Raw genomic sequence first — 24,287 nt, forward strand, 5'->3', positions numbered from 1 at the left:
TTGTTATTTGTTGAGTATAATTGAAATACATAAAAATCAAGAGCATGGATCTAGAAAAGTTTAAACTTCTAGGATTTCATTTTTATGAGCCATGCTGTTTGATTAAAAAAAGTGTTAAATTTTACTGAAATATTGGGCTGTAAGTCTTTAGGCAACCGTGTGCCCAGGATTTGTAAGCCCGTAATTATAAATAATATTCTAATTAAAATTAAATTTATCTCTCCGAGGTAATACTAATACAAAAATTATGCAAAGTGAAGTTTATTTGGTAAAAATTTTGAATAGCTGAAAATATTTTTTGAAAACTGAAAATTTTCTTCTCTAGCTCTACATTTTATAATAATAAATAATTATAAATTACTTAACTACATTAGATTGATATTTACATCTGAACAGATTAGCTAATAAAATGTTGCTATTTATTAACTAGAATTTTGTTGCTTTCATAAAAACTTAGAGAAATTATGCGGATATTTTTCTCAACATATATTTCCTCTATATGTTTAATGTTGGAATTTTATGACTTCTCCTATACTGATTTTATTGATGTTTTATTTTTATTCAAATATTCATATTTTAGGTGGAAAATGAGGAAAACATATTAGTAGTTTTAAGAATAATCATAGAATTTCATAAGACCTTCAGGCCACCATGCAGCTTTGAAGTAAAAATGTGTTATTTATATGATTTATCTTTTTCAATGAATTTGCTTTTGTATTAATATATTTCATAGTGTACTATTTTGAGTATAGTAGTTTAAGAAATATTGATGATATCGTGTATAACGTATTTTATTACTTTGTTACACTTATTAAAAATAAAGCTTTCTTAATTGAAACAAACATTTTACTATGGAGTTCAATGTAACTTATTAAGTTAATCAGCCCACTAGGTATACCAAGACTATAATTAACACCACTCTTGTATCACCTTTTAATATACTGACCACTTCCCAAACTAGGCCATCAAATTGGTACATTACAAATGGTCAACTTGCATGATTTTTGCTGTAAAATCTATTTTATTGATTTTGATCTTGATTGTTGTTTTATCCTTGACTCCCTTGTCATTTTAATTTTATTTTTATAATGTTTACAGTCAAAATATAGCAGAAAATATAGAGAGAAACTTTTTAAATTAACTACTTGCATGTAGGATATACCTTAAATGTCTTTCTTTTTTACTTATTTTATATTTATACCAAATGATCAAGTCAGAGTGGTTTTATACAATAAAACTCCTCAGTATTGTTTTTTACTTATTCAATTGTATTCTGTGAAAGAATTTTATTTTCAATGACTCTGTGGGACAAAGTTAAACATTAAATTTTATACATTTAATTTGTTCTTTGGGGAAAAAAGCAGACAAAATGCAGAATGTTTACAGAAATTTTATTTTTTGTTTTGTTTTATTTTAGGAGCAATCCATTTCTCAACAAAGAAGTTTATGTTTACTTTATGCCTGCACAGATAAAAACATTATCTTTTCTGGCTTACCTAGTTAGAATATATCAAGTGAGTGGGTTAATGACTAATATATTAAGGATCAATCTTTATTTTTTTTAATAAATATTTTTTATCCTGTATTTTTGAGGAAATCCCTTTGCTGCTTAGAAGTACTCTAATGTGGTATAACAATGTTGAGCACACTGCTAACAAATTTTAAATAAAGAAAAATGTGACGAAATTTTGTAAGGCTTTTGTTTAAAACGATGAAAAACGTTGCTTTTTCTTGTTTGAATGATTAGAATTTTCTATATTCTCAAGTTCTGAATACATATCAATAATAAATTTTTATCTGTTCTCTATCAACAAAGTTATTGGTGTTGATTGCATTTTGTGTTGAAATTGAAGGGCAAAAGTTTAAAAAATTAGGAAAAAGGGAGTCTAAAGGAATCCAAAAGAAAACTGTTTATGTACTAAGAAAAATTGTAAAATGCCTATCATCCAATGTCATGGATTCTCAATCATTCAATTAGGTAAATCTAACTTCAGTGGATTTCAGAAGAACTCTTAAATTCTTAAAATGAACTTTACAAAAAAGAAAAGGATATTTAACGTTTTAGAAACTCTTACATGCTTTCAAATTATGGTGAATCTTTAATTTGAAATTTCACTTATCAAATATAATATTTTAAAACCCTCCTAAGTTAAAAAATTTAGTTCAGGTTAATGTCAAATGTAGGTTTTGTTTTAATAAAACAAAGATGTAGTAATCAATTTAGTTTTTAATCAACTTAATTTAGTTTGAAATTCAACTTCGAAATGATTTTTTCCTGCATTTTGGTTTTTAAAATTTGTTGCTTTTTAAAATCGAGTGTTCTCAAAACGGATGTAAATTTAATACACAGCATGCACTGTATTTATGTTTATCTGAGTAATATTATCCTAAATTAGTTGCAAATCTAATTTTAATTCAAATTTTGATAATTTAACCTAGCTGTGATTTTAATTTGATTATTTCTTTGTAGTATGTTGTGAATGAACATTCCTCATAGTTTGCTAAAGGAATGATAGGATTGTTGTGTCTATGTCCTCAAGAAATGGCCCACTTGTGCAAAGAATTGCTCGTAGCAGCTTGTCATACTTTAGCCACAGAGCTAAGAGATAGTAAATGCTTTTTTTTATTACTTAAATATGTCTTGTTTTTTTCCTTTATTCTGAAACATGTTTTTTTCTCTCTTTATTTTTAAATAAATGACTCATTTTTTTAAAAAAATGTTTACTTTAGATACCATTTGAAAAATATTTCTGTTTAAAATGCTCTCTGTGTGTACGAGTTCTCCTTATTTTTGAGAAATTCTTTAATTTTTGTGCCATTTTCAGAATTGTGCATATCTCTCTAATTATATCTAAAAATTAATGACTCTAAGAAAAGGAAATTTTTTATAAAATATGAGTATCTAAATGCATGTTATTTGAATTTTATGCTATTACAGCACAAATAATTAAAATTATATTACAGGAGGATATGATGTTAGCAACTATTTTATATATCTTTGAGACTATTTAGGAGACTTTTTTTCATATATGATGCAACTATTTTTCTTGTTTTCATCCAGTTTCAGCCCTGCATTATGAGGCTTGAAAATAATTCTTGTTAAATGAATTATGTTTCACAGCTCTTTAATTGCCTTTACTGACTGTGGTATTACTTATTTTAATGTTAGAATCTTGTACATTTTTAGGCCTTTTGCTTATAGCACTTTAGCTGATCTTGTGCATCATGTGAGGCAATATTTATAGTTGAAGGATCTGGCTAAGGCTGTAAATGTGTTCTTAAAAAATGTTTATGATGAATCTTTAGTAACTACAATTTAAACAATGTCTTGCAAGCTTATTCTGAATTTAGTTGAATGCGTTAAAATAAGATCTGATCGAGAAAATGGCAATGTAAGTTCTTGTTTTCTTATTAATTAAAATATAAATTTTAGGCCACTAATTAAATTTATTGTAATGCAAGACAATAATGCTTCGAAATTGTGAAGAATTTTTATTGTATGAATAATAGTTGCATTTTAATGAAATCATGAGAGTTGCTTGTGCAGTTAAATTTATTTTGTTACACTTCTTATGTCTATAAAAATATGATGTCAATAACCATGAGAATCTGGCATCATATCAAAGCCTTATACTTTCAGCCATATTTTCACATTATATTCTTCTAGCTATGAATTTCAACTATTTTTAAACACCTTAACTATTCTTAAAGTGTATTTCAGTTCAGATTATTTCATGGTATTAAAACTACTTTATAATTCATGGTATTATAGCTAGGCTGCTAATAAAACTGTGCTAAGTCTATTGTAGAAATTTTCCAGAATATTTTTTTGAAAATTAGTTATTTCCATGAGAATAATATTTGTAGCAACATTAGCTCTGGTATGATATGTATGAAGCAGTAAAAAGTCATCTATGATGTTTATTTTATTTTGGAAAAAAAAATGCTTTATTTAGGGCCGTGACTTGTTAATGAGGATGCTTGAAGTTTTGGTTTTAAAATTTGAAACTATTGCAAAACTGCAGCTGCCTGTCCTGCAGAAAAAAGCATAAGCATATATTTACTTTCTGTTAAATTTATATAGTTGTTTATAGTGTTTATATTCATAATAAAATTTGAAAATATAGAATCTCCTTGAAAAAAGAGTATCCACTGTATGAAAAAAGAGTATCCTTGAAAAATAGTATCCACTGTTTTTAACATCTATTGACTAGTATTAGTCATTTAGAGTAGGAAAAAAAACTTGAAGGATATTTTCAACTGTCTAATATTGTTTTAAAGAATACTAATTTTAATATTGTCTATATAATATATGTTATCTAATATATATTATATAAATATTGTCTTAAAGAATTTGTATCTGTTCAGTGCTGATAACGGCAAATGCATTTTAGAAATCATTCTTCTCACATATTTATAATTAAAACACAAGGAATGAAACTTTTATTTTATTAAAAGGCATCCACTTTATTTTTTTAAACACAAATAAATTTCTATCTATATTATTGACAGCAAACATAACGAGCAACTTCAATGTTAAACACCTACTCACCAAGCTTTTTTTTTTCGAACTAGAAATGAATTTTAGACCTATCAATCTTTAAATTCTGGACAAATTTTTACATTTATAATGTTACACAGATTTAATTTTTTAAACCTTGTTAAAGACCTTGTTTAGGAATAAATTTAGACAAACTTTCTTAATCTTCTTTCTTCTAGCTTAAATTTGCAATTCTTAATTTTAAATTAGACTATTGATAAAAATAAATTTGAAAACAAAATAGTTTATTTTTTCTCTTTTAATTATATTATATTTGCTGTACTCAATTCTTTTAATTGGACAATAATATAAAAAATACATTTTTGTAAAATGTTTTGGAATCACTACTGAATTTATGATAATTGAATTTCTATCTAGAACAACTCTGGAAAATATTTGTGAACAAACTGGTTGCATAATATAAAGTTTCATAATAAAATCTAAAAGCTGTAAGAAATGGTTCCATTCAAATATTTCCAACTTTTTATATTGTAAAAGGAAATAGTTTATTATCTGGTTCCTTTCTTAATAACAACAGTTTTGAAAATATTTTATTTTCTCTAAAAGCTAGCATTCGATTATAATTCTACTTATCAGAAAAATATGTATATTGACCTAAAAAATGCTTATTTGCATATAATTATTTGTTATTCAGAAAAGAACCCATTTCTAAACTCCTCCATTTATCACAGTTGGGACACAATTTCAATAAATACAAATCACCACTTTGGAAAGCTTTGCTTATGAAGTTGCAAAGTATGCTGGAAGTTTTGACATTGAAATTTTTTAAAGGCTATTGTATCTGGTGGAAAGCCTGTTATATTAAAAAACACAGTATAATTTTACCCAATTATATGTTTTATTTAATCTTTCCTTCATTTAATAGCCTATCCATATTTGGATATACGGCTATCAATGTTCAACTTTTTAGCCTTATAATTTTGAAACTAATTCAGAAGGAAAAAAATGTGAAAACTTTCCACAGTTAACCTGACAACAAAGAGTTTCTAATCTTCATTGATAAGCATATATTCTGCATTAAATTAAATTTTGATCATTTAAACTAAATTAAATAAACTTACAAATAATATGAGGGATGTTTATCACTGTAATAATGGCTTCCTTTGATTCTCAATTGTTAATTTTGGTTACGGTTTAATCATTTACAATGATTGTTTCACTGATTCAGAATATCAAATCGAATCTAAAATTTTATTTCAGATCATCAAGTAAATTGTATTTATTGCCCGTTTTCAAGGGCATATTAGTTTCCATAGTTTGTAGATTTGTATTATTCAAGTTATCTATTGCAGTTGTTCCTTATTTCTTTCCTTTACAAAACTAAGAAATTTAATTTAAAAAAATAACGCTTCTAGAAATATTTTTTAAAGGGTAAACAATGTTTACTAATACTTAGTTTACTAATATTTAATTTAGAAAAAACTAATATTTTTATTTTGAAAAAAGTTTCTGTATTCTTGCATTCGTTCTCAAAAACTCTTTGGAAGGGTTGAGATCAGAGAGATTATGTTTGATTACAATGCCACCCGTCACCAAAAGAAAATTCAGTTTTAAAGAATTAAAGACCATATTTTTAAATGTTTAGAATAAAAATATTTAAGCTGTAAGCTAAGAATATTGTTTTTTAAAAATTTACGAGACTTTCCATTCTCCCACCACTCTATTTCGTCTAAATTCTGTTTTTTTTTTTTTTTAAAGATTAATTTCCTTCTTGTTGAAATGGGACTCTGTTTCTTCCAAATACATTTTTGAAGAGAATAATCATACATAAAGTATTGTTGATAAGTTTTTCATTATGGAACAGCTTCAGTTTTTTTTTAAACAATTTTGAATATCATCCCTGATATTATTATCTGTTTTTTTTTCTCCATAGTTCTTTCTTTAGCTACTTTTCTTCCATAAATTAATAAATGCAAATTTAACCTTTATTAATGCTGTTTGGGACTTAAATATGAATAGTTGTTTTGGGAGAAATATACTGTCATTTTCTTAATATTTCTCCAAAGTATTTTACAGATGCATAGCATTAAAGACCTTGTTTGAAAAATGTCATAAGATATGGGTTTATGTATAGTTTTCTCAAAGCATTACTTTTTGTAATGATGGATTTAACTGGTGAAGTTTCAAGTGGTGCTGTTGATCTTGCTAAGTAAAATAGACAAATTTATTTTTTGAGATATAAAAATACAAATTTTATTTATGAGTTTAAGATAATTTTGTAATGTATATCAAAGTTATTTAGTTTATCAAGTAATATCTGATGTATTAGTTTCCTTATTAATACTTTGTTTAGATTTATCCTGATCCTCCAATCAATATTGTTTTTGTATATATTTGCCCCTATAGTTTTTTATTAGTATAGTTTATACCATTGTTACATTACTTTTTAATTTGAGCATGAATGATCGGAATGTTATTTTTACTTAGACTTCTGTGCAGCATACTCACATCAAGCTTACATGTTTTTAAATTGTACTTTCAACCTAGTTTTTCAAATTTTTCATTCTAAAACAATGATTACAAGAACAGCCAAATATTTCTCTTTTTCATATCTATGTCTTGCCTTGAGTTAAATAAATGTGGAAAAAAAAAAGAAATTGTGAATATTTTTTTAATCTAATGCTTTTACTTTCTTAAGTTAAAAATAAACTGTTTAATGTGTCAAGTATCAATCCCAGGCTTTTCAAAATATAAGACTTAGCATTAGCTAAAAAAAAATGACAACTGCCTTACTCAATGGATATCATGACACATCAATATTTCCTATTTTTCATTGTAATTGATAGGTTGAAAAGGTTAACCAATATGTCAAAAATACTACTTGTTATATGCTTTTTTTATTAGTTCTCTACTGATTTACAAACAATTTAAAAAGAAACGAAATGATTTTACTTCACTAATTTTTTCCAACATTTTTATTTGTTTAGAAATAATTTCCTAACGATGCTCCCTACTTGCTCTAAACATTATCCTGGTGATGATGCAGACATGATTGCAGATGAAAACAAAACTATAATTGAAGTTGTTCAAGAACTTGTATGACAGCTGACGCAACCACATACATGTGTTAGAGATCAGGTAACTATTTTTATAGTCTTTTTCAATAACTTTAATAACAAACAGATTTATTTCTTTTGTTTTAATTATGTAATAAATTAAATGTTTTGAAAAAATATATAAATTATCGTGAATGATTTCCTCATAAATATTATTTATAAAAAAAGAATAATTTTTTTATCAGTCTAAGAATTAGTCGAAAATCTTCGAGACATCAAAGAAATTTGTCATCAGAGTTGTTAGGAGACAGACAACGCTGAATATCGAAACTTAATTTTTTAACTTACAGCTTAACTGAGTATAGAAAATTACAACTTAAATTTTAGGGACCATAATTGTTTTTCCCTAAAATGTTCATAAGACCGGAAATTTTTAACATTAAAAATATGAATATATTTAGTTTATCATAATATAGTTTAGTTTATCTTTATACAGTGTTAAGCAAATTTCTTTGAAAATTGGAAGATGATAATTTAAAATTTCAAAAAGCTTAAAAATATTATAGCAAAAATAGCAATATGTTGCATTAAACTGCAATTGTGATTTCAAAGGTTCTTTAAAAAAAAAAATTGAACTGCATTGTTCAAATTTCAAAAAGTAATGCTAAATGTTCATCCCTTAGCCTCCATTTTTAATAAAATTCTTTACAAGGTGCATGGATGAAAATGCATGTTTATTCGTAGAAGATAAAATGGTGTAATCATATATTATCTCTAATTTTCTGGATGTTTTGCATTATATATTTGGGACTCAGACAATAATTTGATATGTATATAATTATTGTAAATATTATGTAAATATATTTTTTATTTGTGGCAAGTTGTAAAAAAAATTTTCAGACAGGAAAGAGCTGGCTTGTGAGTGGTTATTTGCCCATACTTGGTTTAATTGATGAAAAACCTTTCATGTTTGATTTTCGATTTGAAAATGTAATCTTAGTATTTATTATGTTTAATTTTTTATTGGAAAATATAATCTTAGTATTTATTATGTTTTGAGGCTTTGACAAGAATATGGGAAATTTTAATTTCAGAACATTGAGAAACTGTTTGAGGCTATTATTAGTTGATAACTTGTAGCTCAATTATTTTAAGTTTTTATTTATGTCAAGTCATAAAAAATTATTTTCAGACTGGCATGTGAGCGGTAATTATCTCATACCTGGTTTAATTGCAGAACAATTACTATTGCTTTACAAGCTGCTGATAATTGCTGTAGTCATTGCTTTTCAGTTTCCTTTGAATATCCAATTATAAGTGAATTTCATTGAAATCTGTATTCAAACTTGAAATGCAGGTGTTGTGGAACATATTCATAACTTTTAAACTTGTCTTATTTACTGAAAAAAATTGATTTTAATCTTGGAATTCGAAACTACTCATTCTTAGCTTAGCTAGCTGATCACCTAATTGGTCAAATTCTGCATGTGGCTATTATTTTGAAGTTGATGTAAGTAAAAAATTTACTTTGATGATTTTGTTGATTTTTAACAGAAAACAAACTTAGTGAAAAAGTATACTTAAACCTTACAATTCCAGTTTGGATAGGTGGATGTTGCTTCAATAATAATTGCAGATGATATATGTTGAAAATTAAATAAATCGTAAGTGATGAAAAACAGGAACAGGATGACTGTACGAAACTTTTATTTCATAAAATATTGCAGAGCTCTTGTTACTTAGTTTACATTTAACATTTTGAGAAAAAATAATATATTTTGAATAAAGATATAAATAAGAATAAGCCATGGGAGATAAACTCACTATGACCTGTCTGATTAAATGCCAGTTAAGAAGTGCATATTTAATTGTTGGTTTGGAATACAGAATGAGATCCATTAAAAATTAACAAAGCCAAAATTCAAGCCAATTGTGCTAATCTCACAATATCTAATGTTAACATTTAATTAAGCTGACTGGAGATTTAATTCCAAGAAGTTCGTTAAAAATCAAAGTAAGCCTATTAATGTTTATACTGATGTTCTATGTGGTTGGAGAAAAAATAAAAGATTATAAATTGATTTTGGTACACAGTTGGGATAGAATTGAATTGTATTTAGTTTATTTGCATGAAATTAAAAAGTGAGCTGTTGCATTTATGGAGAAAAAAATCATAGAAATATTTACGTTTTTTCTTTATAAAATTAATTGATTTTTAATTGTGAAATACATGCTCAGTTTTTTTTATTTTTGATGACTACTGAAATAAAAAAATAAAATTTTACAACAATTTGTGAAATTTTAACTTAGAACATTGAGAAACTGTGTGAGATGATTGTTAGATTGTAACTTGTAATTTTTATTTCAAATATATTCTTAGCTTTTATTATCTGGATAACATTGTTAGGCTCTAAACTGTTTTGTTCAAATTTCTATACATATTTACATGAGTTAATTCAGTTTGAATATTTATAGGCTATGAATTCATTGATAGTAATTGCAGAAGTTAGAAATACAAGCATCAATAATATTATCGGGCCAAGTAGAGAACTGCTCATTGATTATGTTCCATTGCAAAAACACAATCTACGACACCAGCCTGTGCTATCTCAAATAGCATTGTTAGACGGGAATACATTCTGCATCACTTTAGAACCTCGTCTTTTCTCATATGGTATGTAAAAGAGGCCGCTTAAAAGTTCTATTATTTTAAGATTTTTGTAAAAATTGCATGCATTTTTTCAAAAATATATCAGTATTATTGGTTGGTTTTTCGTCTAATATGCATGCAACATAAATCATTTCAGAATAAAACTAAATGGCACAAATCACAGTATATATATTTTTAAGTCAGATTTTTTTTAAATTTAAATCATATATTTTTATTTATTTACAACAAAGCTCTAATGAAACATATTAATATTCTTAATAATAATACATATAATAATCTCTAATCCAGTACCTCCAGATGTATTGATTTATTATGGGAACATGGAGGACTTTTCGACTCAACAGATTTAACATGCATCAATCACCATCTACTACACAGAGAGTCTTCGGCCACCGGGAATTAAACACACGAAGTCTTGGGAATGGGCACAGTGCCCTACCTACCAGGCTATCTCAGCCTCATAGTTAGACTTTGTAAAAGTTAAGCATTACGTAATTATTGAGTAGCAATAAACTGTAACTCAAAATTAACCATGAATTATTTAAATTATTATTAAATGCTGATCAAAATGTTTAAAAATGGTTGGTTTTATCCTTTCTATTTTAGTTAGTCTAAAACCAGACATTGCAAGGTAGTTTTGCAGAAACAGTGTTAAACAACTAAGACAATGACAGTTAATCAAGCTGTAATTTCTGGAATTTTCTTTTTTACGATATATTTAAAAGAAATAGCTGCTTTTTACAAATGACTCAAAACTGTTATGAGATTTAAGGATAAAGTTATTCTTTGAGTTTATATGCAATTCATTTTCTATTTACTCATGCATTTTAAAACTTATTAAAATAATCTTAAAATTTCAAGATTTCAATTGGTATTGAGCAAATATTTTAAATTAAATGTGATGAAAAGTATAGTTAGATATTTATTTATTTAGTTTTTAAATGTTTTGAGTGCAATAAGTGTTTTTGATGTTTAGTGTATCCTATCACAATTCTAATTCTTATTCACATTAGTTGATAAAGATTTAATATTTTGTTATAAAATTTAATGCAACATGTTCATTATTTTATTTTATAATATGTTTTACTGTTTGGATAAATAAGTGGCCATTATTTTAAACCAGCTTTTAAAAAAAAAAAATTATAACCGTCGTTGAACAGCCGACCCAATTTTTGGATTTACGACTACTAATGTTCAACTCCGTAGCCTTGTAATTTTGAACCCAATCCAGAAGGCAAGAAAACTCCTGGATCGAGTATTGGAAGAAATTTTCCTTCGTGGAGGACTTGTAAAATCAGTTTGTATTTGTTATGATTATTGGTTAACATGTTAAACATAGGTATAGTTTGTCTACGGTAAGAACTCCCCCTGCCACTAATTCTGTGGCCATCTACTGCTATGGAACCAAGAATAGCACATTTTAGGGAGGGTAGCTTCTCTTCATTCTTGGGCAAAGAAAAATATTGCCTTTCTTTCGATCCAAAACCTGTTCGACACAACAACCCGACACCCCTTCTTGAAATAATTAGATCTCGTTTCCATAGTCACCTCCACGGGCCCAGAAAAATGGCTGTAGGAATTCTTACTTTAGACAAACTATATAGAGCAATGTTTTTAGCAGCTAATATAAATAGTTTGCATGTGTTTAATATTGATGTGTGGTAAAGATAGTCGCACTATCTTATTTAATTTATGAGCTGATGCGTTCATTGATGTCTTGTTTCCAAAATAAGGCAGTGAGTGAGTCATTCATTAATGATAATTTTTTTTATTAAATTTTCTAAAAATTTTAAATTATATATTTTTTTAAAATTTAACTTACATTTAATTTAACATACGTTGAAGTTGAAACTTTTTCTGAACCTAGGAATAATTTACACTTCAGTTGTGCAGGTGTATCGAATCTATTTTTTAAACTTGTAGCAATAATTTTTCGATCATCTCGATTTGATGTAATCTTTGGCCTTCCGGAACGTGTACGATCAACGTAGAGTCCTGTTTCATTGAACCTCTTAATTGTAGAATAAACGCATGGTAATGAAACGTTTTCCAATGCAGGGATTTTGTCTATAGTGTGACCTGCTTTTCTTAAAGATATTATAGCTGCACGTTTTTCAGTTGATATTTCTTTTCTAGGAGACATATTTATAATGTTGCTTCAAATAAAATAATTTAATAGTAGAAGAATTAGTCAATTAGTTCGGTTTTAAGCGAAATGGCATTTGTTGTAGTTGTTTCAAACTAGTCAGTTGCTCTTGAACTCTTGTTTGAGCCAGTCGTAGCTACCATTGCAATAGTGTAATGATTTTGGTTTGATTATTTACAATTGTTAAATAAAGTATAGTTTGTTAAACTTCTAGTATTCAATGAACCAGCACATTGTGTACAATCGTGTACAGTGACATTTATGACATATTGTTTTAATTACATTCATAATAAATTCTTTGTTATAACAATAATTACAATAATGAATAAAAATATTTGTTTTATAATAAATATTAATTATTTGAAAATATAGAAAACATTAAAATTAAAAAGTTCTTTGGTAAAAGATGTATAGACCAAAAGACTGCATATGTGGAATGCTCAAAAATCAAGAAAAGTACACATGTTTTTCAAAATTCTATAACTTCGTCAAAAAAAAAAATCAAATCGATCTGAAATTTTGAGGGCTTACATAGAACGGTTCAAATAACTATTTTCCATTAACAGAAAGTACAAAAAATTTTTTTGCAAGTTTGGCAAGTGTTGAAAATTAACACATTTTTTCACCATAAAAACAACCCATGATTAACCCATAAGAATACTTTTTTTAAATCCTTATTTTCATGTTAAAATTTTTTTTTGTCATGTAAAATTTCTTCATATGAATTTTTTTCTTTTTATAAGGGTAAGCTAAGTAAGATCCAAGCCAAAGTGAAGGTGTATGAAAATACATAAAGGTGTGCATTGTGAATGTGCAAAAACAGTGTCTTATTGCTGTTAGGATGCAAGGTATGTTATTTTTGAAAGTTGAACCCTATTCTAAATTTATAAATTTCCAAAATGTTACAAACAACTTTTAAAGGAAACATCAGGCAAGACTTTTTTACCTTTCTACTTTACATTGTAGCATTTATTATTAGTATAAGAAAAAATGCACTTTAAGGATTAACATTTTACTTTTATTAATTCAGTTTTTAAAATAACTTGCTAATAATTATTTTTTCTATTGTGAGACTCCATAGATAGTAACTGAAGGCAAGTAAACTACTATACTGACATCATTAGCGTGATTTTGAAATTTTTCGAACTTTTTTCATTTCAATAGAATGAAATATATTAGATGACTATACTCTTATGTATGGACACAGAGGAACAATGTTACTTTTTTTGTTATTCGGCATAAAATAACATTTTGAGTCATTTCTCTGTGAAGTTATTTTTAAAAAAATGTGAAATATTTTTTGCTCTTTTTCTGATTTTCTGAAGTCATTTTTCAAATTTACTGCATTTTTTTCCTTCTTGAGGAGAATGCTTAGAAAAAACCACTCACAAGAATTTACAGTAGGTAGTTAAGGGCATTTACATTGCGAAGTATTTACATAATTAAGAAATGACTTAAAACACACAAGAAAGGGAATTATTGGCTTAAAATTTATAATAACTACTAAAATCAAACTTTAAATTTATTTATTGATAAAGAAAAAGGTCATGTTTCTACAAACATAGCTGCTGGTTTTCAGTTTTGCTACCTAAATGTTTCATTTACTACTTACCTTTAACTACCTTACATAACCTTTTATATTTTTAACATCCTATTATGTAAACATTTTTTAATTGGTGTAGTTACATATTGATCAATTACTGCTTGTTAAAAGTTTACAATTATCCTATTATTAATTTTACTTAGTGTTAAATTCTTCTAGTCTATTTCTTATCACAAGAATAAGAAAAGTACTATCAGCATTGTTGTGAATAAGTGTCAGCACTGTAAAATGCATATTTATCAACTAGCTTAACTTTAATAGAATTTTAAGAACATATCTGTAAAGTACAATACAGCAGATAAGATACTGTGAAATTTGTATTTCAATATTAGTTGCTTATAAGTTATATTTCCTTACATTATTTAGATTTTATATTTTTTTCAAAAACATAAATATTTAATATGCATAAAATGAATATTTATTAACTAGCTTAAATAATTAAGTAATTTCAGGCCGGATCTGTGTACAGTAAAATGTCTATTTCAAAATTAGTTGCTTATAAGTTATATTTTCCTACATTATTCAGATTTTATATTTTCTTCTATAACACAACAATTAAAATGCATAGTTAGTTACTAAATTTGCTGCACATATAACAGTCTTAACTTCTTTTTTTTATGTGTATTTTTTTATTCCTTATTTTTCATTCATTTATTTTTTTCTTTTTTATTACACCATGCCTTTAGATTTTATAACTTGGCAAATACCCTGGGTATTTACCCGAGTTAATACTCAAAATTCACAAATACCTGGGTATTTATGAATTTTATTGAAAATTCAATGATCATCTTCTTTTGGGTGTTAAAAAATTATATATATTTAAGGTACAATTAAGTTTTACTCACATTCAAAGAAATTAATTGGTTCTTAACTAAGAAGAAAAATCTATTCATAAATTGTTGGAATCATTGTATTTTAGTTTTCATTTGAGAATGGCTATGGTTTAATCATCCTCAAATTTTGATTCATAATTCCTAATATTTTTGGTTTCTCATCTCAGAATATATTTTTGAAATTTAAAATGTTTTTCAGATTTTAATTTATTTAAAAGAAATTATGATACAAAACTTTCTCTGCCTGTGAATACTATGCAATTTTAACTTGGATCTATATTTAGTTGTGATGTGATGATATCTGAACAATAATGCTTATTGTGTTAATTTAAATTGGCTGTAAATCTTTAAGCTTTTATATAGTTATTAGTAATTGATTGAAAAGTATAGAGCTTAATATTAAAAAGATTTTCAAAGGGGTAAAAAATATATGCTAAGACTAGTGTGACTGTTTCAATATTTTATGAGTTGAGTTTAATAAGTTGTTAAGCTTCTGTTTTAAAAATAACTGCTGTGGGGAAAGAGGATTTATTAAGAAAGGAAATAGACTTTGTACTGTATAAATATTTTTGAAAAATCATAGGATATATTTAATTTTTATAATTTAAATTTATTACGGAAATCATGAAGTTATTTGATTTCACAAATCAAAAAAGTATTTTTTTATGAACTTTCTTTAAAATGAACTTTCTAGAAAGGCATTCTTTCATAATTATGCTTTATGTGTCACCATATGTCTTTCGTGCTTCTTTTTTGGATAACTTGTTCGACTTTTATTGTTTATTTTTTAAGTTATTTAGTTCTGTTTTAAAAAAATTGAGTGTATTTATGCTTATTTATCTTTTTTTACCCTTTTCAGAACAATGAAAATGATTACCTAAGTTACGCCACTTCACAAATGATACTTTAATAGATATCTTATTGTCTAGTAGCTCTTCATACTGTCAATCAATTGTGGATACTGTGACTCAAGAGCTCAATAATTTGTTTTTGTATTCCGTAGTCCAGCAGTTTGTGGAAAAGTGTTTTGTTGCTGGTCATAGTTTAGGTAAGATGAAAATAGTTTCAAATTTTGCGTACACTGAATAGCCGTTTTATGATGATTATCTTTTTAATATCTCTTTTGGCTACTTTTTTTTCTTTCAATACAGTTTTAATTCTTAATATTTACTCTGCAAGGAGTTGTTTCCTTGTTTGTGTGATTCCAATTTATTGCATTTTATAAAAAGCTAATATAAATGTTGAATTCTTCTCATTCAGACTGGAAGGCTTCTACCTCTCAGCCTCAACAATTGAATTTTTATCTTTACAGAAATTCTTGGTGATGAGAGAATTTTTCTCTTGATCCCTATGAGAAGCAGTGTGCAAATGAAATTGAAGTTCAACCTGAATATTTTAATGTTGTAATTTTTTAATCTCTGTGTAAGAAAAATTAGAAATGGAAATTGATTCAGATTTTTATTATTTAATTATTTATTTGAAAATATTGTGAATAAAGTTTTCCGTTCTGAGCAACTCATGATCAAAGAAACTTCCATTAAACTGTGCAACTTTTCTGAAAATAGGAGTTCACTAGCCGGCTTAAGTAAAGCTAGAATTATTAATTTCAAAAATTGACAGTGCAAATATTTTGAGATGTTCTTGGTTTGCTTTGGAAATTTCATTAACTGGGGTAAATGAAATTAAAATTGGAATTATTGAAATAGTTGATAAAAAGGGATCGTATACGTTAATCCAGTATCTCTTCTTATAAAGTCGGTTATTGCTCCTGTTCGATGTAAAGCGAGAAACGTTTCTTGCGCAATTAGGCCCAAAATTGAAGCTGTGCTGCCCTAGCAAAATTTTAAAGTGAAGGGGTTATTGAAGAAATTTCTAATCCAAAATGGTCAGCCCCGGTTTTTCTAGTGATTAAATCTTCAGGTGAAGTACAATTGTGCGGAGATTATAAAATCATGTTAAACAAAGCAACGAGTGCTCATCTTTTTGTGATTTCCACTGTAAATCACCTCCTTACGAATCTTAAAAAAGGTTATTATGGTAAGATAGATTTGGCTCAGATATACTTAAAATTATCAGTTGATGATGCTTCCACTGAAGCTCAAACTATTATCACGCATAAACGTGCATATAAGGTAAAAAGGATTCAATTTAAAATTAACATAGCCCCAGGAATTTTTCAAAATTTAATTGAAGATTTATCTAGAAAATTTAGAAGGAGTTGTTCCTTATTTTGATTCGAGGAAGCTCTGAAGAAGAGTTAGCTACTTGTTTTAAGCAAGTACTTGAGCATTTGAAAAGATCGGGTCTTGAAACAAATAGGAAGAAATTATTTTTTAGTGTAAATCAAGTTCGATTTTTTTGGGCTACCGTATCGATGCAAAGGGTATTCACCCTTCCAAATATAAAGTAATATGTTCATACATGTGGTGGCCAGATTATGACATAGAATTGCATGTTGAGAGATTCCAAAAAATGTCAACAGACTTGTCATGCCCCTAGGCTTTGCAGGGACAAGCATTGCTCATCATAGTAGATGCCATGTCAAAGTGGATGGAAGTATGTCATATGACTTCAACATCCGCCTCTACAATAGTCAATATCCTCCAAGAAATTTTTGCTACCCATGGAATACCTCATGTCATTGTTTCCGATAACGGAGGTAAATTTCGAGCATCTGAGTGCCAGACTTTCTTGGAGATGAATCTTATTTAAAGGGTTATGATCACTCCAAGACGTCAGTCCGGAAATGGTCAGTCCAGAGAAAGAACAGTCCAGACTGTAAAGACATATCATGATGGGAAATTTGAGGTAACATGTAGCAAAATTTTTTCTTCGACAACATTGCAATCCTACCAGAACAATTAGTGCTAGTCCTGCTGATGGATAGGGAGAACTTTTTTAGATAGTCTCCATTAAGATCTGACAGCTGAGAAAAAGTTAAGGCAGGAGAAAGATGTATGTAAGAAATATAGCGATTATCTTCAAAGATCGTTCAGTGTCGACGATCCAGTCTTATGGACATGGTCAAAAGTGATTTCCAGCAATGGTGGTTAAGTCCATTCTCTTACCAAGCTGTTACAACAACTGGTGATATAGTAAAATGTCACATAGATCAACTTGATTTTTGTACCTGCTATAATTTTTCTTATTCATGAATTTATTTTTAAAAGATGATAATTTTAGTTACGTAAATTATGGACTTGTTCAATGAATGGTGCATATTTTATAATAAAACAATACTTTGCTGAGACACACTGGATATACTCTTTGGCTAGTGCAGAGTTATTCAAAGCGTAGTGTTGAAGACATCCTTGTCGCATATTTTTAACGCTGCATTGACTGAAGAGTCTAATATCAAAAATGTCCAAGAGCCTGTACTTTTTTTTAATATGGAAGAAGTACCTATTAAAAGAAGACCACTTGGTTCAGTCAAACTTAGGAACTGAAGCTAGTATTGATAATGACATCTTAGATATCGAATTTGAAATGAGTCCTCATGCTGATCCTCTCTTAGTTGAAAAAAGAAATGATTCTATAAGTAAAATCAGTACTTCTAAAGATCCTCTAGATATAAGTCAACAAGAGATGGATTTCCCTCAAACTTCAAGACACCTTTCCCCCGTCTATTTTCGAGAAAGGCATTCTAGAATTGTTGCTGAAAAATCAGAAGTTTGGAAGAACCATTCACATTAGCCAAGCATTGATGATAAAAAGAAAGGTCAAACAAGAAGAAAAACGAATAAATTACCTTTTGCACTAACTTCAGAGAAAGGGCAAACATTTCAAGAGGCTGAAAGATCTAAAAAAAAGTTAAAACAAAAGAATATGGAGAAGAAAAAGAAAGAAAAAATACTTAAAAAAGAAAAAAAAGCTTCAAGAAATAAGAGGAAAAAGAGTAAACAAAAAGGTGATAAAATAATAATGATAATAAACAGCATCGGATGACACAATGATTTAGATGACAATGATTTTATTGACTGTCAAATTATAAGAAAGAATGGTTTTTTTTTTTATTTATTTTGTGTTTAACATCACTTTAATTTCTAGCTCATGATTACAGAAAAAAGTTAGCATTCACAAGTACTTGTATGTTATAATTTCATAAATAGTCTTGTTTTTATATATTTGTATGGCTAATAAATTCATAAAAGAGCATTAAAAAATAACCAGACCAAACCTAACCAAAGAGCATTTAAAAAAAACAAAATTAAGTGTTCCTTTACTGGGCAATTTTGTGTTCCTTCACTGGTAAGAGCTGTTCCTTCACTTGGTCTTCTTACTACTTGTTGTTTGAACCTCCAAAACTTTAAAACAATATTATGTAAGTTTGCTAAATTATTTTTACATAATTTGCAATTAGTAACAAATATGTTGACGCTGTCATTTAACTAAAATTACGAATTTTGAAATTAATATGATTTTTTAAAAGGCAAGCGAAGCTTAAGTGTTCCTTCACTGGTTAGTTTACCCTACTCTAATTTGGTTCTTGATCATTTTTACTACTGGCTAAATTAATCTAGATGGTAATATAATAAATATCAGGCTGTTCTAAAATTGTTTCTCCCTTTCTTCTTGCACATTTGTGAGAATAATGAAATCAATTTTAAGGTAATCTTATCATTTGTGTGTATGTGAACATCAGATAGCAGAAAGAAATACTGTTGTTATTTACTTTGCATAACAAAATAACTATAAATCAAGTAAATAAGGATTTAAAAAGATTCTTATTTAACCATATAGCCTACCGAATAATGACAGATTTACTTATCCAGGGCTGAATGTGCTCCGGAAAAAATCTGGATTTCCGGATTTTTCGCTAACGGTGATCCGGAAGTTTCCGGATATTGAAGGTCCAGACGTTTTAAAAAATCATTGATCACAGAAGTTTCCAGAAATCAAATTTTCAAAGGTGGAACTTAAAAACACAGTTTATTTTATTTGTTTGTAAGGGAGAGCCAGAAATATACTTTATAACCTTATATTCATGATTAATATTCATTTTTTATCAGTAAATAGTTGTTAAAATCATAAACTCAAGAACGAAAAACATATTTGTAAATTTTAATTACTTCTCCAGGTCATCATAGGTATGTGTAAAATTTTAAATATATGTTAAGTAAACTAAGAAATATTGAGAAAAAGGAGAGAAAAAACCTTGTTTTTTTTTTTTCTTCTTTTTTTTTTAACTCAAGAAATTTTTCCGGAATTTTGACTTGGTCTCACAATTACCCCTGCTTATCTGAAAGTAAACAAATAATTTTTTAAATAAATAAAAGTTTACTTCTTGCTTGTTACTTTTGATCAAACTGCCAGACTCTAAACAAAATAAAAATTAAAAGTAGGAGCGCACAATAATTTTTGATTAACTAGCCATAAAAACTTAAGAATACCATGATGTTAATACGAAGCTGTAATTCTAAGAAGGAAGCTTGTTTTTAAATTCCATTTGAAAGTATGATGAAGGTATTACTAATAAATAGTTTTTTTCACTCAGCAGCAGGTCTAATAGATATTAAAATATTTAAAAAAAATAGAAAGAATTTAATGTGAATTTCAAAAAGTACAAAATAGTTGTTGTACCAAATTTATATCTTTTAAAGAAGGGTTAAAAAAAAATATTTAAAATTTCAGAATTGAAAATTTCAGAACCCAAGAATTCATTTTAGTTTTACAAAGTTTGTAAATATCACAGATACTACTAAATAAAATTAATGTTTTAATGTAGTAGGCTGTTTGAAAAAACTTTTTAAATAATTGAACACTAGAGATTAGATGCTATTTACAAATTAGCATTTATTTAACATTGTAAAAATTTAATTTTGATATTGTTTACTTTTAATAAGTAACAATAGATTAAATAATCAGTTTTATGACATCTATCCTCACTAGCCCCATAAAATGGGGCTAATATGAACTAGAAGAACACCTTTAAAAAAAAATAATAATTAATAATTATTTGTAATGAAACCTAAGCTAGTTTGGATAAAAATAAAAGTTCAAACTAAACATTTTACATATATATATTTTGAAAAATATATCTTGTCCCATCACAGCTTCTAAGAATAGATAGGCGTTGATTGTTAAGAATATAATTTTTCTTTTAAAAGCATTATTAAATTTTTTTGTATAGATTTTTAAGTTTCTTTATATTCTTACTAACTTTTGTATATATTTTACAGTGGCAGCTGTTTTGCAATAGCAACATAGCAAAGAGTTCTTTAGGGCCCATTATTCTGAATAAAATGCTCGTGGACAATATTTGAGTATTCAATTTTTACTTTTTAAGATCTTGTCTTGCTTTTTATTATTATCTCTGTTATTTATGTACTCTCTCTATTACGTCATCTCTGTTATTATGTCATCGTTTTGAACAAATAAATAACACATCCATTCTTTTTTTTAGGAATTTTTTGTTTTGGCAATCAATTTAAACGTATCTAAATTTAAAACTGACTGACAAAATTTTAAAAACTTTGGTTTAAACAGAGAACAGATTTTGAAAATCATCAATAAAAAAGCGAATTTTCATATATAAGCATAGTGGTATATGATATTTAAATCAATATTTTTTTTCAAAAACTGATAAACTGACTAACTTTTCATTATTTAAGTCAAATATCATGCATTGTAATTTGTAAGTTAAATTTTCAATTTCAAATCAATCATAACTCTTATTGTGACAGAACAGAAAAACTTTTCTTTTTTGTAAGAGCATTCTGTCTTCTTTCTAAAAATAATTTTTTGAATAAATCTTCATAAAATTCTGTTAGAAAAAATTGTGCCTTATTTGAAATCATGTAAATTTTAAAAAAAAGGAGAAATTTTAATAACTCTAAATTTCAAATGATACTGGATTTCCAATATAGCATTTTTTACTGTTTTTGAAATTGCTAATTTGTGATTTTGATTAGGTGTATTCTACAAGATTCTTCCATTATTCTTAAGCATTTCTGGAATGCTGTTAGTTAAATTCTGGAGTGTTGTTAAGGTGCCTTAAAAGTATTAAAATTCTGCCCTAAGAGTATTTAGATGTTAGGTTTTTCTTTGTATCCACTTTTGTTTCTCGTTCTTCTTGATATTTTATGACAAATTGTTTTATAATTTCTTACGAGACTTTAATTGTTAAGAACAAAACATTTTTTGTCAGCTGCTTTTATATCTTTTATGAAGCCATATTTTTTAACTGAATAAATTTCAATTCTTCAGAGGTGCAGTTTCATTTGCAAGTTTTGCCTTGTGTTTCCTTTTTCAGTCATATTTCTGACACTTTATTATTCTTCATCAGAGTTGACATAATTTAAATCACCTGATTTTTTTAAATAAAAATAATTTGTAATTGCTTACTTATAATGGACAATTACAGCACATCATAAATTTTTTTATTTTCATACCTAACTTATTGGAAATTCTCCCCTGAAACCGAAAATCTGATTGTTTTTTGCGGCAAATGTTAATTTATTTAGTTATTAAACATTTAAATTGCCCCAAAAGGCCTCCGTAAGTGATGCAATCAAAAACGACCCCTGATTGGTTATGACGTCAAATGTGCCGAAGGGAAACGTGCCGTCTCCATCCGCCAAGGCTATTTCAATGCTCTTTTAGTTTTGATATCACATATATCGTATGAACATCCTTTGTAAATTATCAGTAAAAATTTTGTGAATTAAATTTACGGTTCTGAGAGTGTGTGCAAAATGAAAGAAAGATTTTAAAACTTCAAACGTTGTTATTTATCATTAAAATATCTGAAGAAATGATTATGAATGATAAACTCTTTACAGCCAATCAACATTTCTTTTCGGCTGAAATCAGTGGTGTTAAAGTTCATAGAAAATACTATTTTATTCCATTTACTTTTAAATTAAAATAATGCTTCATTACAACCTAATTACATAATTAAAATAAGTCACAGATTGGATAGAAATTTTATACATTTTGATATAGGATGAATGATTTTATAATTCGTTATTGCATTAAAACAAATCAGTATTTTCATAAATCTAGTCCATTGAAAAATATCAGTCCATCATCGTTACGATCTATGTGCTAATGATCAAAAATTCAAATACTGTAATTTAATGATGCTTCTTTAATTTATTTATTTATTACTAGAGTTGAAGGATTTTCTTTTTAAGTAAATATTTACTAATCCAGTTTATGTTATCTTTTTTTTTGTTTCACTATGCATTAAATATTTAAATACACATTAACGCTTATATTTATTATTCCTAGCTTAAATTGGAATTCCGTTACAGTTCAAAATTATTTTTATTTTTAAATTTATAAATTTTAATTCCTTTTTCTGCAATATAGTATTTATAAAGTATGGTTATTGTTAATTTCTCTCCTTATTTTTGCAAGCTATTTGTCAGTGCTTGCAATGAAGAATTCTAAAATAGTAAAATTAATACATTATACATTTTTAATTAAAAAAAAAATTAATAAAATAGTTTTAAAAAAATACCGGGTTATGCATACGGTATAGCCGAAAACGTATCAACACTTTCAAGAATCTAGTCCATTGAAATATATCTGACCATCATCATCACCATAATCTAGTTATACTTAAAATTTCACTTAATTTCTCATTTATCCATATCTAATTAACTTATTTATCCACAAAGTTTCAGCGAATATCATTAAGCTGGAAGTTTTTGTTTCACTAAAGCTAGAGAAGAAAAATAAAAAATTAACTTATACAAAATGGAAAGAAATTCTAATGCACATTCTTAATAATTTATTAAATAATTAAAAAATAAACAGTAATGTTGATATTTTTTCTCAATATTTTTATTTTTTGAGTAAATAGGAACTTTGCTATGGCGAAAAATTTTTTTATATGCATTTATGAAATTTTATTCCTATTTCTGCAATAAAGAACTAAATAAATGCATATGCTTGATTTCAAATACTTATAGCATAGATTAAGACAATTAAAGTAAAGTTAATAAAATCTGCAGGAATATATATATATATATATATATATATATATATATATATATATATTAAAGTTTTGCTGGGATCACAAGTTTTTTAAGAGGCTACTGCTGTGAAGACAATTACATGCTTTGAATTCACGCTAGAATAAATAGATAAAAATTATCAGTAACTTACGCTGTCCTACATTTTAAAATCTGAAACTATTTATTCTACATAAGAAATTGATCCAACATTTCTTTCACTTAACTTAAGATGAAAATAAATCTTCCAAATGAACTTGAAGTATACATTAAAATTAAGATTATAGTTAAAAAATGAAAAAACGAAGTTATTTTGTATTTATAACGCGTAATTTATAAGCAATACCATGCACTTTTTTTTATTGAACTAAAAAATCTTAAATATTCCGAGCTAGAAAATTTCGTCAAGTATTAACAATGTTTCAGTGGGTACCACTGAAATTTAACATTATAAAAATACGTTATATCAAATCCAAATTTTTATTAAGCGATATTAAGGCGCAATTTTTTATACAGA

The 24,287-nt window shown here is 26.8% G+C and overlaps 1 protein-coding gene across 7 annotated transcripts in view; it reads left to right on the plus strand.

Moving 5' to 3' along the window:
- The window catches only part of LOC147817049 (transcription-associated protein 1-like), an 84,420-nt gene extending 64,490 nt beyond the window's left edge, over positions 1-19,930 (plus strand). For 5 of the 7 annotated variants that reach the window (XM_087154293.1, XM_087154279.1, XM_087154292.1 and 2 more), the window contains exons 5-11: positions 581-664; positions 1,418-1,514; positions 2,471-2,609; positions 7,489-7,639; positions 10,033-10,231; positions 13,118-13,222; positions 15,670-19,930. In XM_087154293.1, the coding sequence (XP_087010419.1) occupies positions 581-664; positions 1,418-1,504 (171 nt within the window). In that variant the 3' untranslated portion in view covers positions 1,505-1,514; positions 2,471-2,609; positions 7,489-7,639; ... (1 more) ...; positions 13,118-13,222; positions 15,670-19,930. Of the gene's footprint in view, positions 1-580; positions 665-1,417; positions 1,515-2,470; positions 2,610-3,187; positions 4,144-7,488; positions 7,640-10,032; positions 10,232-13,117; positions 13,223-15,669 lie in introns of those variants that run through there. The other 2 variants (XM_087154278.1, XM_087154285.1) reach the window with 2 other exon arrangements.
- The last annotated feature ends 4,357 nt before the right edge of the window (positions 19,931-24,287 follow it).

This window comes from Parasteatoda tepidariorum, chromosome 1 (assembly GCF_982258835.1).
Source record: "Parasteatoda tepidariorum strain Cologne lab strain chromosome 1, Ptep-v5.0, whole genome shotgun sequence".
Classification (NCBI taxonomy): Eukaryota; Metazoa; Arthropoda; class Arachnida; order Araneae; family Theridiidae; genus Parasteatoda; species Parasteatoda tepidariorum.